General features: G+C 46.0%; 1 protein-coding gene across 1 annotated transcript in view; it reads left to right on the top strand.

Annotated features, from left to right (window-relative positions):
• Positions 1 to 17,115, top strand: part of LOC135901686 (endothelin-converting enzyme 1-like) — a 185,102-nt gene that overhangs the window by 118,357 nt on the left and 49,630 nt on the right. The window contains exon 3 of the mRNA XM_065431531.2: positions 2,002 to 2,274. Within this exon, the coding sequence (XP_065287603.2) occupies positions 2,002 to 2,274 (273 nt within the window). The remainder of the gene's footprint in view (positions 1 to 2,001; positions 2,275 to 17,115) is intronic.

The following is a 17,115-nucleotide window of genomic DNA, read 5'->3' as shown; positions in this document are numbered from 1 at the left end:
CCCGCCTCGCACAGCTCCAATGCACCCTATCCAATGTAGTGTTCCTGTATATGCTCCCGCAGGGAGCATATGTGCGCAAGCTTATACAGGAACACTGATCCAATGCGCGCGTGGCGCTCCATCTGTCGGGGAGCGCCGTACATGGAGAGGAGGGGGTCTTCTGTGTTAGTCGCAAGATGGCTCTGCATGTACGGAAAGCGCAGAAGAAATGCAGCGGAAACGCACTTCGCTACTCGTGTAATTGGGACTTCTGTAAGTTACGTGTTCATAATTACCAATATTGGCGGCGAGGAGTTACGGAGTCGCCATCTAGCGGAAGCGCCTCGCTGGCGTAGTATGAGGGATCACGTGGCGCGCTCCTCATAGGTTTTGCTGTCAGCGCTCACTGAAAACAGCACGCGCGAGCTCTCCCGGACATTTTTGTAAGTACTTTCGAACCAAGAGAAGTTTGTTACTGTCTAAATAATAACCTTGGGCAAACTGAAAGCACACAATCGTTTACAGACGCTATCTCTTTACCGAATACATACCGTGAACGCCACTGCGCGCGGTCGCCGCGATGGAGTCTCCCGAACCAGCTTCTTGCTTAAAAGGTTGTTAAACGCTGAGAGGAAGCTATGTGGAATATGTTCTTATAGTGTTTGTATAACTAAATGGAGCGTAATAGAACGAAGCCTCAATGCAGCGATCGCGCAGATTCCCAGCGACCGGCAGGTCTGGATGCTTGTCCGCGCACTGTTTCGCTTTCTCCGCGCGCGCGTTTTCGCACCGCGCCATGAGCTTTAGGCCGCAGAATATGAGCATTTGACAGAAAACAAGCAACCATTGTTGCGTGGGTGCTATCAGAGCTGTTCAAAGATAACTTGATTGTAGAGACTTCGACGCCTACGGGGACTGTGATGTGCCGTCGCGACGATTCAATCTTTTTTTTTCTTCTAAATTCTTTGACCTTTCAATATTATTTCTTGAGTTGCATCGCACTGTATGTTTATCGGTGTTCTCAGCGTGCAATTTCCCGCTGCTCTTTTTTTGTAATCGAGTGCATGCATTAATTCATAACACAAACACGACCATATGCCAGGCTTTTTTTTTTAATGTCCTTCTTACCGCTGCCTTTCCACTCCACTCAACTTGCCAGTATCTATAGCATCGACAAGTTCATAGACCAAACCGTCATGACATTAGTCGGGCGAGCGTCTCAGTGCACGTTTTCAGAACATCGCAGACCGGGCGCCTTAGCAGAAATTTTCCTCGCGTCTGTGCTTGCTGCACACCCGAGTTGTAGCCGATGACTGTTTGCCGGTTTTATGTTTCCCGAGCCAAGCTTCACGCAGCTTCTTGTCCTGCGGCTACATGTGAATAAGGCTGACACCGGCCTCTGCTACGTGCGTTCGGCCCTGCGGCACTGAGCAGTAGCCTACTATGTTGCGCGCCTTCAAAGGCAGTCACTACCTATTGTAGTGCTTTCAAGCGTTGTAAAGGAAACACTCGAAGCGCGAAAATTTCGCCACTTAATGAGGACCGCAGCGTACGAGAGAATTTAACCTCGTTTTCAGCTCGCTTCGGCGCTGCCGAAGCAGCCGACGCGGCCGCTATGTCCACGTGATCCCTCCTAGCACGTCACGCCGACGGTGGCGCCAGCTTTTCCAGTGGTGGAGCTCGAGGCCAATACACCGCAGTATAGACGACCGCACGCCAAGTTTCATCCTAGACGCCAGCGCTCGTTTCTCCCCTGGCGGCACGATTTCATCTCCAACGGTGGTTTCCGTCGCCGCTTCCCTTCGCGGTCGCGCCCGCGTTCAGTTCGCGCTGCGCGCGATACGTCTCATGTTTGCGACGGCGCCTCTTCGGATGACCGGAAATTATTATTGTGTTGTTAACTGTCACGACAGCAATGTAAACAAGAAAAGGTTGATGCCACCAGTGAAATTCTGCCGATTCACAAGAAAATGGTACGAAACCGCATCAAACACGGTCATGCCAACACCGCTCTCTGTGCAGGCTGTCCTGATATGGACCGTCTCGACGTTGCCGTTTTGCTTCGCTGGCTTGCTGATACCCGATCAACACCGCCCTATCAAGCCACTCCACCTCCCGCCTCTGATTCAGGACGTCGCAGAAGCTAGCACTTTCCCGCTTTTTCCCGCCTGGAATGAGCCTTTCATCCGGCAACCGGCTGCAACGGAATGCCTACTTAATCCACGTCTGCACCGGCTCGACTTGGGGCACGTCACCGCATCAAACACGGTCATGCCAACACCGCTCTCTGTGCAGGTTAGTTATTTACCGCATGCTTGTTGCACCCGTACAAGCAATCCCTTTTTATTTGCGGTGTCGTGCCCACTTGAGTATATCGATTCTTGCCGCAAATTGATGTACCAAAGTTGCTTACACTGCATCAATGCTTATGTTGTTCACCTCTTGCTTGTCCTCTCCGGCGACGTTGAACTAAACCCAGGACCCGCGACCCTAGAATCAATCGCTGAGGCGATATCGCGTCTTGAACAATCACAAAACACTGTACTCACTGAGCTTTCAAACATACGTACTGCTCAGACTAGCATCGAAAATCACGTCAGCACTCTTTCCCTGAGGGTTGATGCTTTAGAAAATATAGTACACACAGGTCAAGCAGGCGGAAAAATTTCAGAACCAGGCTGGAACGATGAAGTTACTAGGCTTTCCTCCAAGATTAAAAACCTCACAGAGAAGTGCGATGACGCAGAAAATCGGTTGCGCAGGTCTAACTTGATCTTCTTTGGTATCACAGATGCGGCCGGTGAAACCTGGGAGCAATCAGAGGAGCATGTAATCTCTTTCTGCTCGGAGCATCTTGGTGTGTCGATAAATGCTGATGATATAGAACGTGCGCATCGAATGGGCCGCTTCCAAGAATAAAAAAACCGCCCAATCATTGTCAAGCTGGCACATTTTAAGGTGAAGTCAAAAATTCTGACAGCAGGGCCGAAGCTGAAGAAATCAAAATTTTCTGTTCGTGAGGACTATTCTGCGCATGTTCGGTTAGCCCGGAAAAAGTTGTACTCTTTTGGTAAGGAAAGGGACGCCACGTTCAAAATACGGTACGACAAACTGGAGATCGACAAAAAACAATACATATATGACGCCAATACGGATCGCGTAATCGAACTTTCGTCATAGCGATCATCACCCGCTTCCAAGGTTCCTTATAAACAGCTAGCTCAGCCTTCGCAAAGCTCACACGTCACTCCATCTTATCGTAATATGGCTGTCATGTTCACGAACGTTCGCAGCTACTTACCAAAGAAGGAAGCTGTGGAAGCGCTTCTTGATGATAATTGCTCGGATATTGCGGTCTTTACCGAGTCGTGGCTTACCGCAGATATTCAGGACAGTGAGCTGCTCGAGACTAGTAGAACGTTTAGTGTCTACAGACTTGACAGAGCTGGCCGAAGAGGAGGTGGTGTCCTGATTCTCGTTAAATCAACGGTAGTCTCACACTTGGTACCCGTCCAATGCAGCCTTGAACTACTATGTATTAACCTGTCCCTTAAATTTGGTAACACCTTGCTTATCGCCTGCTACCGTCCGCCAGATTTAGATTGCTCTTTTGTTGATGAGCTGTATTCTGTCCTTTTCCACCTCCAAACCCGCTTTCCGCGAACGAACTTGGTACTATGCGGAGACTTTAATTATCCGGGTATTGACTGGGAACTGTTATCAGCATCTTCTCGTCAGTCGAAGCAATTTATTGACTTAATTCTCACCTTTAATCTGTTCCAGTCTGTTAGAATCCCAACCCGTGGTACCAACATCCTTGATCTAGTATTTGTCTCAAAGCCTGAGTTATGTCAGTCTCTCTCGTGTGCTAGTAGTGGCCTTAGTGACCACAAACTACTATTTTTTGAATTGGCTATTCCCATTCCCACCCGCAAGCCATCTTTAAAATATATTCGCGACTATAACAAAGCCGACTATGCGCAAATTAACCTTGAACTAGAGGCGTTTCTTTCTCACTTTAGTAAAACTGCTCACAACCGAACCGTTAATAGTAACTGGTTACTTTACAAGCAAAAAATACTTTCGCTCATGGAAACATATGTCCCGCTGATCTGTATTCGCGGAGACGCTGATAAGCACTGGTTTTCTAACGGCCTTCGACGGTTGTTAAGGAAAAAAAAAGACTTTTTCGAGCTGCCAAAAATTCTGCCTCTGCTTCAAAATGGGACAAGTACTTTGAATGCCTCCGGGGTTATACAGGTCTTTTGAGGCATTCCAAAAAGAAATTTTTCCATAAAGACTTGCATAACATTATTCGGAATAACCCTAAAAAGTTCTGGAACATCCTGTTGCCAAACCGAAACTCGCCTCAAAATATAATCTTGCACGACCAAGATGGCTCGCGCGTCGCCGCAGAGGACTGCGCAGATGTCATGAACACTTACTTTTCTTCAGTTTTTACACGGGAACCAGTGCTAAACTAACCCAGCTATCCCAGTCATAATTTCAGCCAGATGCCTCCAATTTCCATTTCAGCCGAAGGCATAGCTAAACTCATTGATAACTTGAAGCCATCAAGCGCTCCCGGGCCGGATGACATAACTACCAAGATACTAAAAGGTACAAGAGATATTTCATGCCAGATATTACAAATAATTTTCAGTCAATCACTTTCAAGTTCAGCAATTCCAAATGACTGGACATTAAGTAAGGTTGTCCCGGTTTTCAAGGCTGGTGACCGCTCTGATCCATCAAACTATCGACCAATTTCATTAACATGTATTGCTTGTAAAATGCTCGAACACATCGTATACTCACAAGTCTCCTCTCACCTGGACAGGAACTCCTTCTTTTTTTCCAAACAACATGGATTCCGCTCTGGATTTTCATGCGATACCCAGCTTTTCGAGTTTACTACCGACCTTCACCTGAACTTAGATTCATCTTTTCAAACTGATATCATCTACCTGGATTTCTCTAAGGCCTTTGACCGGGTTCCACATCAACGTCTTATTGCTAAACTCTCCTCTCTCTCTGTGGATCCCTTAATATTGTCATGGATTTCTTGCTTCCTCTCAGACCGCACCCAGTTTACTGTTATCGGCAACCACCGCTCCAAAACCTCCAAAGTCATTTCAGGCGTACCGCAAGGCTCTGTCCTTGGACCACTCTTATTTTTAGTCTTTATCAACGACCTTCCTACAAATATCTCCTCCACAATTCGCCTTTTCGCTGACGACTGCGTTCTTTATCGTCGCATAACTACCACCTATGACCAGAGACTCCTCCAGAAAGACCTTGATATAATAGAAACTTGGTGCACCACCTGGCTAATGAATCTAAACATATCCAAATGCAAGAGCATGCAAGTATCTCGAAAGCTTTCCATCTTTAACTTTTCATACTCGCTAAACTCCACTGCCATATCACGTGTTGAATCGTACCGATACTTAGGTGTTGTTATCACTGACAAACTTAACTGGTCTGAACACATCACAAAATTAGTGGCAGAGACATCCAAAACACTTGGTTTCATTAAGCGTGCCCTTTCTTTATCCCCCAGTCATATCAGAAAACTCGCCTATGAGGCGTACGTTAGGCCGAAACTAGAATATGCCAGCTCAATATGGAGTCCTCACCAGCAATATCTAATCGAATCACTCGAAAGCATTCAGAATCGGGCTGCTCGTTTCATCGTTTCCGAATATAATAGACGGGTTAGCATTAGTGCCATTAAATCATCCATTAATCTTGAATCGTTAGCTCATCGAAGGAAGATTTCACGGCTATGCCTGTTTCAAAATCTATACTATAATCGCCCTGACCTGAGAACCACCCTTTTAGTGCCACCCATACGGACATCACGACGTCTTTTCAATTCTATGAGTGTACAACGCATAACTGGTTCGACAAACACATTTAATAAGTCTTTCTTGCCATTGGCGATTGAAGAATGGAACTCGATTCCAGAACCATTCATCAATGAACGTGACAACTCAAAATTCAGGCAGCTAATATCGGCTCACTTTGACAAATAATCTCATAATCGGTAAACATTTCCTGCTTCTCATATATCCAACGCGTATTTCACTTTGTGGTTCTTCCTTAAGGTGGGACATAAGATATGTCTCACATTTTCTGCTTTGACTTGTGTGTATATACATGTGTATTGAATTGCATTTGTGTATTGAATTGAATATTGTATTGAATTGAATTGAATTTTATATTGAATTGTATTGCAACCTTTTATTCAATTGCAAACATATGCGGAGCTCAACTGCTTGCGTGTTCTTTGCGTCTTTGCCTTCAACCGCGGTTCCATAACAATGTATAACGTTACTTTGCCTGTCTGTCTTTTTACTTCGCTTTATAATTATATGACCACGTGAATACTTCTTTTGTTAACCCCCCCCCCCTTATGTAATGCCCAATAGGGCCCTTAAGGGATAATAAATGATGATGATGATGATGAAAGAAGCAGACGACAGACATGATTATGCGCCGAGTGAAGTAAACATCTGGCAAACGAAGCGAGCTCGTTTATTGATCACTCCTGAGTGCATGACGGTTTCTATATGTAACCCACGTGAAATTAATAATTACTCGGTACATAATCCTTTTATTCATATAAAAACTTCAAGTTAAACGAGCGCTTTTCCTGTCTTCTTTCTCGTGTTTCGTTTGTGTGTGCGCTGTCTAAGAATGGAAACCACGCCTGTTGTATGCGCTAGCAGTGGTCGAAGTTCACGCGTGCCGAGAAATTGAATATGTGCATGATGCATTGAACATGACCGGAGTTCATTCCCGCTTCACCACCGCACCGATCGATCGGGTTACTGGACGATACACACCCGCGTCTTGGTCGCGCCGGCATTGCTGAAGCAGGAGTGATTAATAATACTTTCAACTTCCGTCTCTTGAGTACTGTTAAAAAATGACCAAGCTGTCTACATTGCTGCCTCTATTCCATATTGTAGGGGACGTACTAGTTAAAGTTGTGTGCGCATGTCGTACTTGTGCTATGCAGCGATATATCTTGTTTACTTCCGCATAGTGTCGATAGAAGTCCGTTGTCGCCATCAGAGACAACACGGATTTGTAGCAAACATAATGTGAGAAACTGCAAAAATGACTTTAGCTCGTAGGTGCCGTATGTATGTGCCGCATCGTATGTGCTGACGATTTTTCCGGCGGCACATACGATGTCGTTTCCAATTACCTGCTCAGCGTCCCTTACATGGTTAAGCAGACGCTGCCGTTTCGCCGCATTGCAGCCATAAAAATAATCGTCAAGCGTACCGATCTTCTTAAAGGCAAATATAGCGTGTGCAGTTTGTTTCACGCTAAGGGGAAACTCGGAACGTATTGCGTCGCGATGCGGCAAGCAATGGAGTCGTGCGGCGGCAGCAGCTCGAGCAGGCGCACACGCTTGAGGGGCAGTGTCGTGATCTGCGTCGTCTGCTACGGCGGCGCGCGCTGGCCGCATTTTCGGGAAGCGTGGTACTGTCAGGGGCAATGCACCGATTTCATCGGTACTGCGGGAACTGAGCTGATATTCTTTACTAAACGTTGTGCGTCGCCACACTCTGATCCTTCATTGGCGATAATGGAGTTCCACAAACTTCTTTTGACAACATGGTTCATTTGTTCTTTCGAAAGGCCGGAGTAATGAGCGTGTGCACGTATATCAACAATGAGAGTCGAACACGGTGAAACAAACGGACACGATTAAATGAACGTTTTAGGTTCAGACAATGAGCTGGAAGTGATTTTTCTCGATAATCTTTCGCTACACCAGACAGACCCTGCCCGCCGGTGGGGAATTGGACACGTCACGCTCGGAACTTCAGTTAGTATCTCGTCATGGCCCCAGCGGCAGCGATGACAGCGCTCATCCTGGAAGGCAGTGAAGTGTAGAATGACATGATCAGGGATGTGTTCATTCGCTGCACGTCTCAGTCACTGACGATGGTGGATCGAAGCCTATCCTCGGGCGACTGATAGAGGGGATGTTGCGCCAGCGATACTTTCAACGAGCCCCAGACATTTTAAATGATGTTGGCGCCCGGGGATTGAGGCGGCCGCTCCAAGAGAGTCACTGCGCGCTCTTCTAGCAGTTCTTGCACAGCACGAGCAGTGTGGATCGGCGTCCTATCGCGTTAGAATATATAGTCGCCTTCCAGAAACGGGCCGTCAAGAATGTATGGAATCAGTACGTCGTCTATGACTGCCATGCAGCGATGAACTTACATTCGAGGCGTATCATTGGGCGTCGCGCAACGCTTAGCAAAGAATACCGGCTCCTTTCACGCAGTAACGATGTGATCAGCGCCCTGCACCTGACAGTAGAACGTTTCTCGACAATGCGGCCAGCGTGCGTCGCCGTAGCAGACGACGCCGTTCAAGATCGCGCCCCTCGAGCATCTGCGCGAGCTGCTGCCGCCGCCTCACTCAAGCGCTCGCCGCATCGCGATGTAATGCGCTTCGAGTTTTCCCCTAAATGTGAGAGAGACTGTACACCGCCCTTCGAAATAAATGTCCACGCGCACACACCGCGCGCGGCGCGAAACGTGCCCAAACACGCGGAGTGCAGGAGGCAATCAAGGCGGCGCGAACGAGAGATGGGAGAGGGGTACCACCGGCTAATAGAATTTTGCTCCGCATGCGGCGCTCTCAACGCCGGCGCAGCAGCGCCGCTCTCGGTGCCGTTCTTGTCTATAACTTTTCACGGCTCGTTTCGAAGGCAACACCGCATTCACTAGAGGCGCGTTTGTACCCTTTGGAACCATCGAACTCGTGGCTGAGTGTGATCTTGATCTAGAGGACGTTGGGAGTGTTCTTGGTTCTTACAGTCATGTGCAATATACGCATTTTCAAGGAGACAGCCACTCAAGGTTAGACCGCATCTATGTTCCTGTTCACTTAGTTCCACTACTTTCTGAATATGGTGTAGAATGTATCAGTTTCAGTGATCATTGTTTGGTAACGGTTACGATAGGTATGAAAAAGAAAGAACAGAAATTTAATTGGCACCTATGGAAACTTAATTACAACCTTATGCAAGATGGAGTATTTCTTAAAAGAATAAAAGAGAAATTAGGCGCTGTTCTTCTTGAGGATGCAAAAAATGTTGTAGAAGCTTGGGAGATGTTCAAAACCGAAGCGAAAACAATTGCTTTAGAGAGAGCATGCGTGTTGCGGTAGAAACAAAAACAAGAAGAAAAGCAACTGCAATGCACGTTAGCATACCTGTTGAACATGGAAAGCGGCGGGGCTGGTATATTTGCACATGATATTAATCAAATTAAAGCGAAACTTGAAGTGATTGATGAAGAGAGCTATCGTGGCGCGGTTATAAGATCACGCGCTGAACGTGTATGGCTGGGTGAAACGCCCACCAAGCGAGCTTTAAGTGAAGAGGAGAGGTACGCTATGACCAAGGAAGTAAAAGAAATCGTTCTTCAAGGGCAGCTTACAAATGACGGGGAAATGATAGAACGTGCTTTCGTTGACTACTATAGCACGCTGCTAAGCAAGAGGACAAGCGAGATTAGAGCTCTGCATTTAAGAGTGAATATTTACCTCTTATGCCGAAAATTGATGGTCAACTCAAGGATGGCCTTGAGAGGCCGATTGCTGTAGCAGAAATTGAAAAGGCTATAGATGACCTTAGTGTAAGGAAATCGCCTGGACCGGACGGACTTGGGGCAGCGATATATAAAATTTTCAAGGTTGAAATGGCTGAGGCTCTGCACCGCGTCATAACCAAGTGTTACGAGCAAAAATGGACGCCTCCTTCTTTCCGACAGACACACGTTGTACTGATACCTAAATCAACAGACCCCATTAAACTTCAATCCGCAGAGACCTACCGGCCAATAAGCTTAGCAAATATTGATTATAAAGTATTTATGAAGGTGCTCGCCCATCGCCTTCAAAGTGTAGCCAAATCCCTAGTAGGTACACATCAGACATGCGGTATAAAAGGCAGGACTATATTCACAAATATACATATATCGCGAAGCATACTTGAATGTTGCGATACGATGGGAGATCATGTAGCTATGCTACAACTAGGTTTGGCCAAAGCTTTTGACAGGGTGTCCCACGAAGTCCTGTTTATGCTTCTTGATTATGTTAATGTCAGATCAGTCATTTTGGACGAGGTAAAAATGATGTATGATAGTTGTACTACAAACTTAATTATTAACAACAAACTGAGCAGGCGGATTGCAGTAATGTCTAGCATAAAACAAGGCTGTCCGACCTCGGCCTTGCTCTTTGCACTTATTTAGAACCTTTCTGTTTAAAGTTACTACATAGCCATAATATTCGCGGGTACACATTCCTTGGTAGAGAAATAAAAGTTTTAGCTTATGCCGACGACATAGCAGTGTTTTGTCGCGATAAACAGAGCACTGCAGAAGCTGTGAGGGAAGCCCAAGCTTTTTGCAAGGCTTCCGGTAGTGCCATAAGTTGGTCAAAATGTTTAGGGCTTTGGCACGGGAATTGGCCAGATGCACCAGAGGTCTTCTGCAAAATGCAGTGGAGTGTATTACCCGGCACTTATCATGGGGTTCCGCTCAGTGCCTACCGTGAGCCAATCGAAAACTGGACGAGCGAGAGAGACGGAATGAAAGAGCAAACTAACAAATGGGGAGGCCAGAACTTTTTGATGTTTGCTAGGGCCAAAGTATGTAATATCTTTTTAGTAGCTAAAGTGTTCTACGTCCTGCAGGTACTATGCATGAGCCGATCTTCAATTCAAAAAATACACAGAGTGTTTGCAGAGTTTATTTGGGGTTCGGTGTGGGAACGCACGAGCAGAAGTAATTTGTTTCACAAATTGCGCAATGGGGGACTTGGTTTAACGCATTTGTTTTTCAAGCAACTTGTATCGAGATTTGTTATCTTCCGCGACCAAAGCGATGGGTTTCTGCGGACGGTAATCCAAGTGAGATTGCGCGACGCTTTGCCCGATTTTGTTGTATCGTCGCACGCAATCAAACCGATGGCACTAAAGGGCTATCTGCGTGAAGTTTCCATGGCGATACGTCTTCTCAATGCTCGTTTTTCGAAAGACTACTTGTTTGCAGTGTCACGAAAACAATTGTATAAGGATCTTGTTGAAGTGTTTATACCTACACCAGTGTATCGTTCTAGGTATTACTTAGGGCCTGAACGAGATGTTTTCAAGCGAGTCAATAATATGCCTGTACGAGCTAACACAACATCATTCTTTTTCAAACTCCATACCGGCACACTGCCTGTTAAGCCATGGCTAAGAAGCAAGGGCTTGTTTGTCCCATGGTCAGACAACTGTCTTATATGTAACAAGGAAGAAACTGTCGAACATATTTTTCTTGACTGCCACGATGCTCGCTTTCTTTGGGACATCGTGCAAAGAACATTAAAAATGGAGCTTCCTATCACTGCGTTCGGAACAAGGTTTTTGCCATGTGCTGAACCTGACGGTGTGCCGGTGGACATGTTGATGCTTTTGTGTAGGCAAAGTGTGTGGCGAACTCGTATGACTGTACGCAATGCTGATGTTGATGCAAGGCCAGCAATGTATTATTTTACTGAAAATGTTAATTATATAAGCGAAGTGTTGAAACTGCTAAGTGATCCGCCAAATTGGGTTTCAGTGTTGGACAGTTTGGCTTCGATGAAGCCATTTTAACATGACACGTCAGTCTTAGTAACGACTAGACGTTTTAACATTCGGTTTTATTTGACAATATTTTTATGTACTTGCCAAGCCGGTAATAAAAAAAGAAACTCGTGGCTGAGTGGTAGCGTCTCCGTCTCACACTCCGGAGACCTAGGTTCGATTCCCACCCAGCCCATCTGGGAAGTTGCTTCTTATTTATGAAGTGCCTGCCACGATTATTCGCTCATGGCCAACGCCGCGGACGCCGACGACACCGGCTTTTCTGCGACACGAGCTCCTTAACGCTATCGCGTTAAAAGCTAATCCTGACATGGAAGGGCCCCTTCACAGTCTTTGAAAGATGCAACGATTACGACTAACTTATAGACCGTGGTTCTCGAGTTAGCCTATTCCACAATAGCTTCCTGAAAACATATAACGAAAAGGAAAGACAACCATACAGCCAGTACGCTGCAGTCACGGGCAGTGGCGTAGCAACAGGGGGGGCCGGGGGGCCGTGGGCCCCGGGTGCACGGGGCGAGGTGGGGGGAGGGGGGGTGTCTTATACGTCTGAAGACACCCGAAAATTGTCGATATCCTCGCCTTCCTCGACTACACCCGAGGGGGGATGGTGACAGGAGAGCTAAGGGCTCCGGGTGCCAGACGACCTAGCTACGCCACTGTACAGGCAGCTCTCATAATACGTGAACCATAGGTGCAGATTTAATTTTCTTTACATAACGTGTGTCAGGCCACTGCAGCCAGAGATCTTGCATCGGTCGGTCTCCTCCGACCGTGCTCGCAAAAGAAAGCGAGTTGCGTGAAATACATTTCCTGTGTTCCCGATCTAAACCAACACATCACGCTTGCTGTCTATCATTTAGTGTTGGCCGAATACATTTAGCCAGGAACTTCGTACTCGATACCGATACTCAGGAAGAAAGTCCGAGTACACGTAAGAGTTTGTTATGAGTTGCAAATACGAAAACATTAATATCCAGCTGAACGCTGCTGAACGCTCCTTCGAGTTATGAACTCCTTGCGGACAAGCGAACGCGCTGAGATGCTTGGCACGTTCTGATTTGGCCTCACCGAGGCGTAGTTAGTGCGCAGGTTAGAGCTTGCACAGACAAGGAATGCGCGGATAACAGAGGCTTCCGAGAGCGAGGGTACGAGAGCGTGAGGAACGCTCGTGACCTAGCGTCGCAGCCAATGGGAAGTTGGGTGCTGTTTCACTGCTACAAGCGCCACCGACGTTTTCGCTCTATGGGCCATGTCACGCTTTCGCACCCAAATTGTTTTGTGGCATGTTATCCGTAGGCAACGCTCGTCAACGAAAGGTTATTACAACGAGCAATAAAACGCACACGTATCTGATTGAATAGAGCATCACAATATAGCGTGATGAAATCGGGATTAAGTCCCACAACGACGCGTAAATATTTTTCGAAAATATTATTTCAATTCTAATAAAATTGTATTCATTATTTAACTATTACGACCCGGGGCGAAAGACAAGAATGTGCGTGTACTCGAAGTTGCATGGGCTTTAAAGTACCCCAAGTGTTTGACATTTATCCGAAGCCCCCAACTATGGCACACCTATAGCCCGTCAGTTGCTTTGGTTCGTTCAATGACATCATTCATTCGTTCGTTAAGTCTTTCTTTTCCGTTGACGACTATAATGACGTCTCGTCTATAGTGTCAAGAACTTCATGAATATTGAACCTGCCGTTCTGTGTGATTCTGTGGCACTCGAAGCCTATCCTGTCTATAATTATGATCCATTTCGTTTTTGGGTGGGAAATGTGTTGTCAAAAGCTTCAGTGAAGATTTCTTTTTTTAGGGCACTTTTAAAGGGAGAGCTTGCTTCCCACAACAGTCTAACTAGCACTACCTGTCTGTTACACGTGGCGCCACCTGCATTCACGTTATGGCCATAACTTGGCGAAGTCATTACATCTACGAACCGCTACAACCAGTGACACAGAACTGTTCCGCCGTTTTTAAAAAAAAATGAAGTTCTCAATTCTAGGAAGCCTGCGGGCAAACTACAGGGCATGACGTTAAAGGGAAGTATAACCGTCAATTTACGCGTAGGAAGCGGTGATTTGTGCAAATTTGTCGTCATTATCACTAAGAATCGGTCGTCATCGTTATCGTACTTACTTTAAAGCCACCGTCCGCCAATGCTCCCCTGTGTTGAATGTGGAGGAAACAAGCAATGTATCTGATGAGCACCAAATAGCACTGATTGCAGAAATGCTTCATTAAGTAATCGTTCAACTGAAATCCTTTATTTCAGCAAAAGAAAAAAATAACTGTAAAGTTCTGATTAGCAGCCACTCAGTTCCCGCAAAAGGTGTCGTCGTTGCTTTTAAAGTGAGCGCAAACGTAGTGAGAGGCGCAAGCAATGTCAGCCACTGATCGCTTAAGCACACGCCAGTAAATCTGTAGCGTTGATAAGACGCGCATAAGCTTCAATGCAAAAGTTAGGATTCGGAATCAGCAAGTCGGAATTTCTTATTTCTACTGGAACCCTTTTAAGTGCGTAGCAAGTCTTATCTTACCCCGCCTTTCTAGCGCTGCTGCTATACTCCTCAATAAGCAGCCTATAAGGAGCCCTATAACGGAAAACTATTGCAATCCGCTTTTTATTCCAATCTCCGCACGTCAAATTTACGTTACCGCCAACGCATGTATCGGAAGGCGGCCTGCAGCGTTGTTTGAACAGCCCTACCAAATGCTCTCATGGTTTACAGGAGATCACTTCTGTTTTCTTTGAAAGCCAATAGCGCTGGCTGCCTTGACAGGTTTCTTTTTTTTTATGGCTCACTAGAGCCGAGGAGCGCCCACAAGTGCAGAGAGTTTCGGTGGGTCCGACCTAGTGCAGTGAAAGTCGACAACCGAATGGGGAAGGTGGTGACGGCGTCTGCAATCGGTCCGCTTCCCCTTGCTTATAGCATGCGGTGGCTGGCCGAAAATCGCTACTTATGCAAAGCAAGGTTAAAAAATACCGCTAAAGCTAATCCTCAGCGAAGACTCGTTGTCAGATATCCTGTACGTGCCGAAAGGCCTGGACAACGTTGTACTGAGCCCCCAATTTTTATTTTTATTATACGCTGAGAAATCCAGTCTCGCTGGTAGCTCCGAGTAGCCAGTGCCTGAGCAATGGGTGTGCATTCATCTAATATTTCTTACGGAACCAGACAATCTCAGGCTATTCCAAAGCATTTTTTTTTATTCGGTACATTAATGTGTCTTTAGGGCGTACACGTCACTTGGACGGGGCGAGTTCTCGCGGTTTTTCGCCATCGCATGACAGACAGTTGTAGTGGGCGCGGCCCGAAAACGTTTTGTTGAAAGCGGAGGGCTAATGGCAGCGGCGTACAATCAGCAATATTGGTTTTGCTCGTTTTCGATGTATTTATGCCTAATCACTGTGTACACATCATATTAGGATGAGAGTTCTTGCAATTTACGTGACAACGCGTGACAGACGGGTGAAGTGGGGGTAGCCCGAAAAATTTTTCACCTCTCATGGAGGGCTAGTTGCAGAATTGGAGTGGGAACCGATTAGAATAGCTTCCCATTGCAGCGCCCAAGATCACGTCAACTTGTTAGTACTGGCCGCGGGAACTGCACCCGTCGTTTACAAAATCGCTGCCGGTAGTGCAAACTGTTCGCTTTAGAAAAGCGCTCTTACGCGTATAGGGCGAGAGTAAGTGTGGAGTAAGCAGGGGACCCTATTTTAGTTATTATCAACCGTTTGAAGCGAACAGATGATGAAGCTAAGCACATAAATTATTTGTAGTTCTCATTGAAGTGACCAAATGATAAGGTAAAGGGAAATGAAAATGGGCGTTCATTTCTGCACTTTAATTAAAGCTACAAATAACTTTTGTTATGCTTCCCGTTGCTTCGTCATCTATTGGGCTCACATGATCGGGGTTAATGAACATTGGTCTCGCTTCTCGTTCATTGCATAGCGAGGTTCTCGACTTCAACATGACTGATTTCTTCAGGTGGCATGCGAAGGTTTATGGGTCAGCTGTCTGCTCCTAAAGTAAACGCACTGCTTGACGCCATCAGTCACAAGGGCGTCCCACATCCGCCGCCGGGATCATGAGCGGCGCAGGCTAACACAACCCGAGTTAGATCGCGTACACATATAATATACCCGAGGATGGGGACGCGGGAACTGCTGCCGCCGAGGCAAAAATTTTGTGACGCGCACGTAATTTTTAAGTTGTGTTCGACTCCCACCAGCGACAAGTTGCTTTTTCTTGGTCTCCTTTCATTTTGCTTGAGTTTGTCATTTCTAAATTTCAACTGAAACTACAAATAACTGCCCTTGGCTTTATTATCTGTTGGCCTTACACGCGTAACGACCGTTCAAGCGCTATGCCTTTAACGATTCTCTTAGCTTCGCCTTCCTCCGCCTTGCTCTATCCTACTCGGCTATGCGAGTGAGCTACGTAAGCAAATGATGCCAACGAAAACAGTTGCGGCATTGAAGACAAGTCCCCTTGCCGAAACGTTGGCAAAGCGACTTGCCAGCAAGAAGATAGATACTTCGTATCTACCTTCTCGTGAACTGCTTATATAGGATTTATTTATTTATTTATTTATTTATTTATTTATTTATTTATTTATTTATTTATTTATTTATGAGGCTGTACATTTGTTATTAAACACTAACTTCGAGCCTTACTTTATTTCCAGAAAGTAGGTGTTTAGGCTCTAGGCCATGACTACACCTGTTCGATAATGTGCTTTTGCCTCTCCCCTATTACGTCATCGTTCCTTGCCTCTTCTCCCCGACCCCGGTGTAGAGTAGCTGGCTAGAAGAATGTGCCTCGGGCCAGGAGTCTGTGCAGTTCTTATAATTCTACTTTTCGCTCAATGTACTTGCACATTTCATTTGACAGTCAACCCTTGCATGATTACACAAATATGGGAGATCTCGGAGTTTTTTGTGTAACCAGCAAGCGAGCGAAAAGAAATCGATTACGAAAGAAAAAAAAAAGCCTACTGATACGTGACTACGAATGAAGTGCCAAGATTACGTCTTTTGTTTCGCTAGTTTGCGACAAAGTAGAGGGAAATAAGAAACCTGATGTTGTAGTAGTGTTTCGGGCCGCAGATGAATTATTACGACAAACAATTAAGCCTAGAGAAGAACAAGAACGCATAAGACAAGGGACAGTCCCTTTTCTATTTCGTTTCTTTCTTTCTTTTTTATCTTCATGCATTCATGTTTTCTTTCTTTCTTTTTGATGCGTCTGTCATCATTATGAACCATGACGAAATAACACAACTCTTAGTTGTATTTCCCTAGTTTGAGACCTCGTGGGCAACAGCACATGTCCACTTGGGATGTCGGCCTATTATTACGGTAATATTAATGGAGGAAGGCAAATAACATAAGAAATTGCCTGCCTGCATCAATCCTCTAAAAACGGTTTTTATGGTTTTTCATT

The sequence above is a fragment of the Dermacentor albipictus genome, unplaced genomic scaffold (genome assembly GCF_038994185.2).
Source record: "Dermacentor albipictus isolate Rhodes 1998 colony unplaced genomic scaffold, USDA_Dalb.pri_finalv2 scaffold_16, whole genome shotgun sequence".
Classification (NCBI taxonomy): Eukaryota; Metazoa; Arthropoda; class Arachnida; order Ixodida; family Ixodidae; genus Dermacentor; species Dermacentor albipictus.
This window is presented reverse-complemented; position numbering and strand designations above follow the sequence as displayed.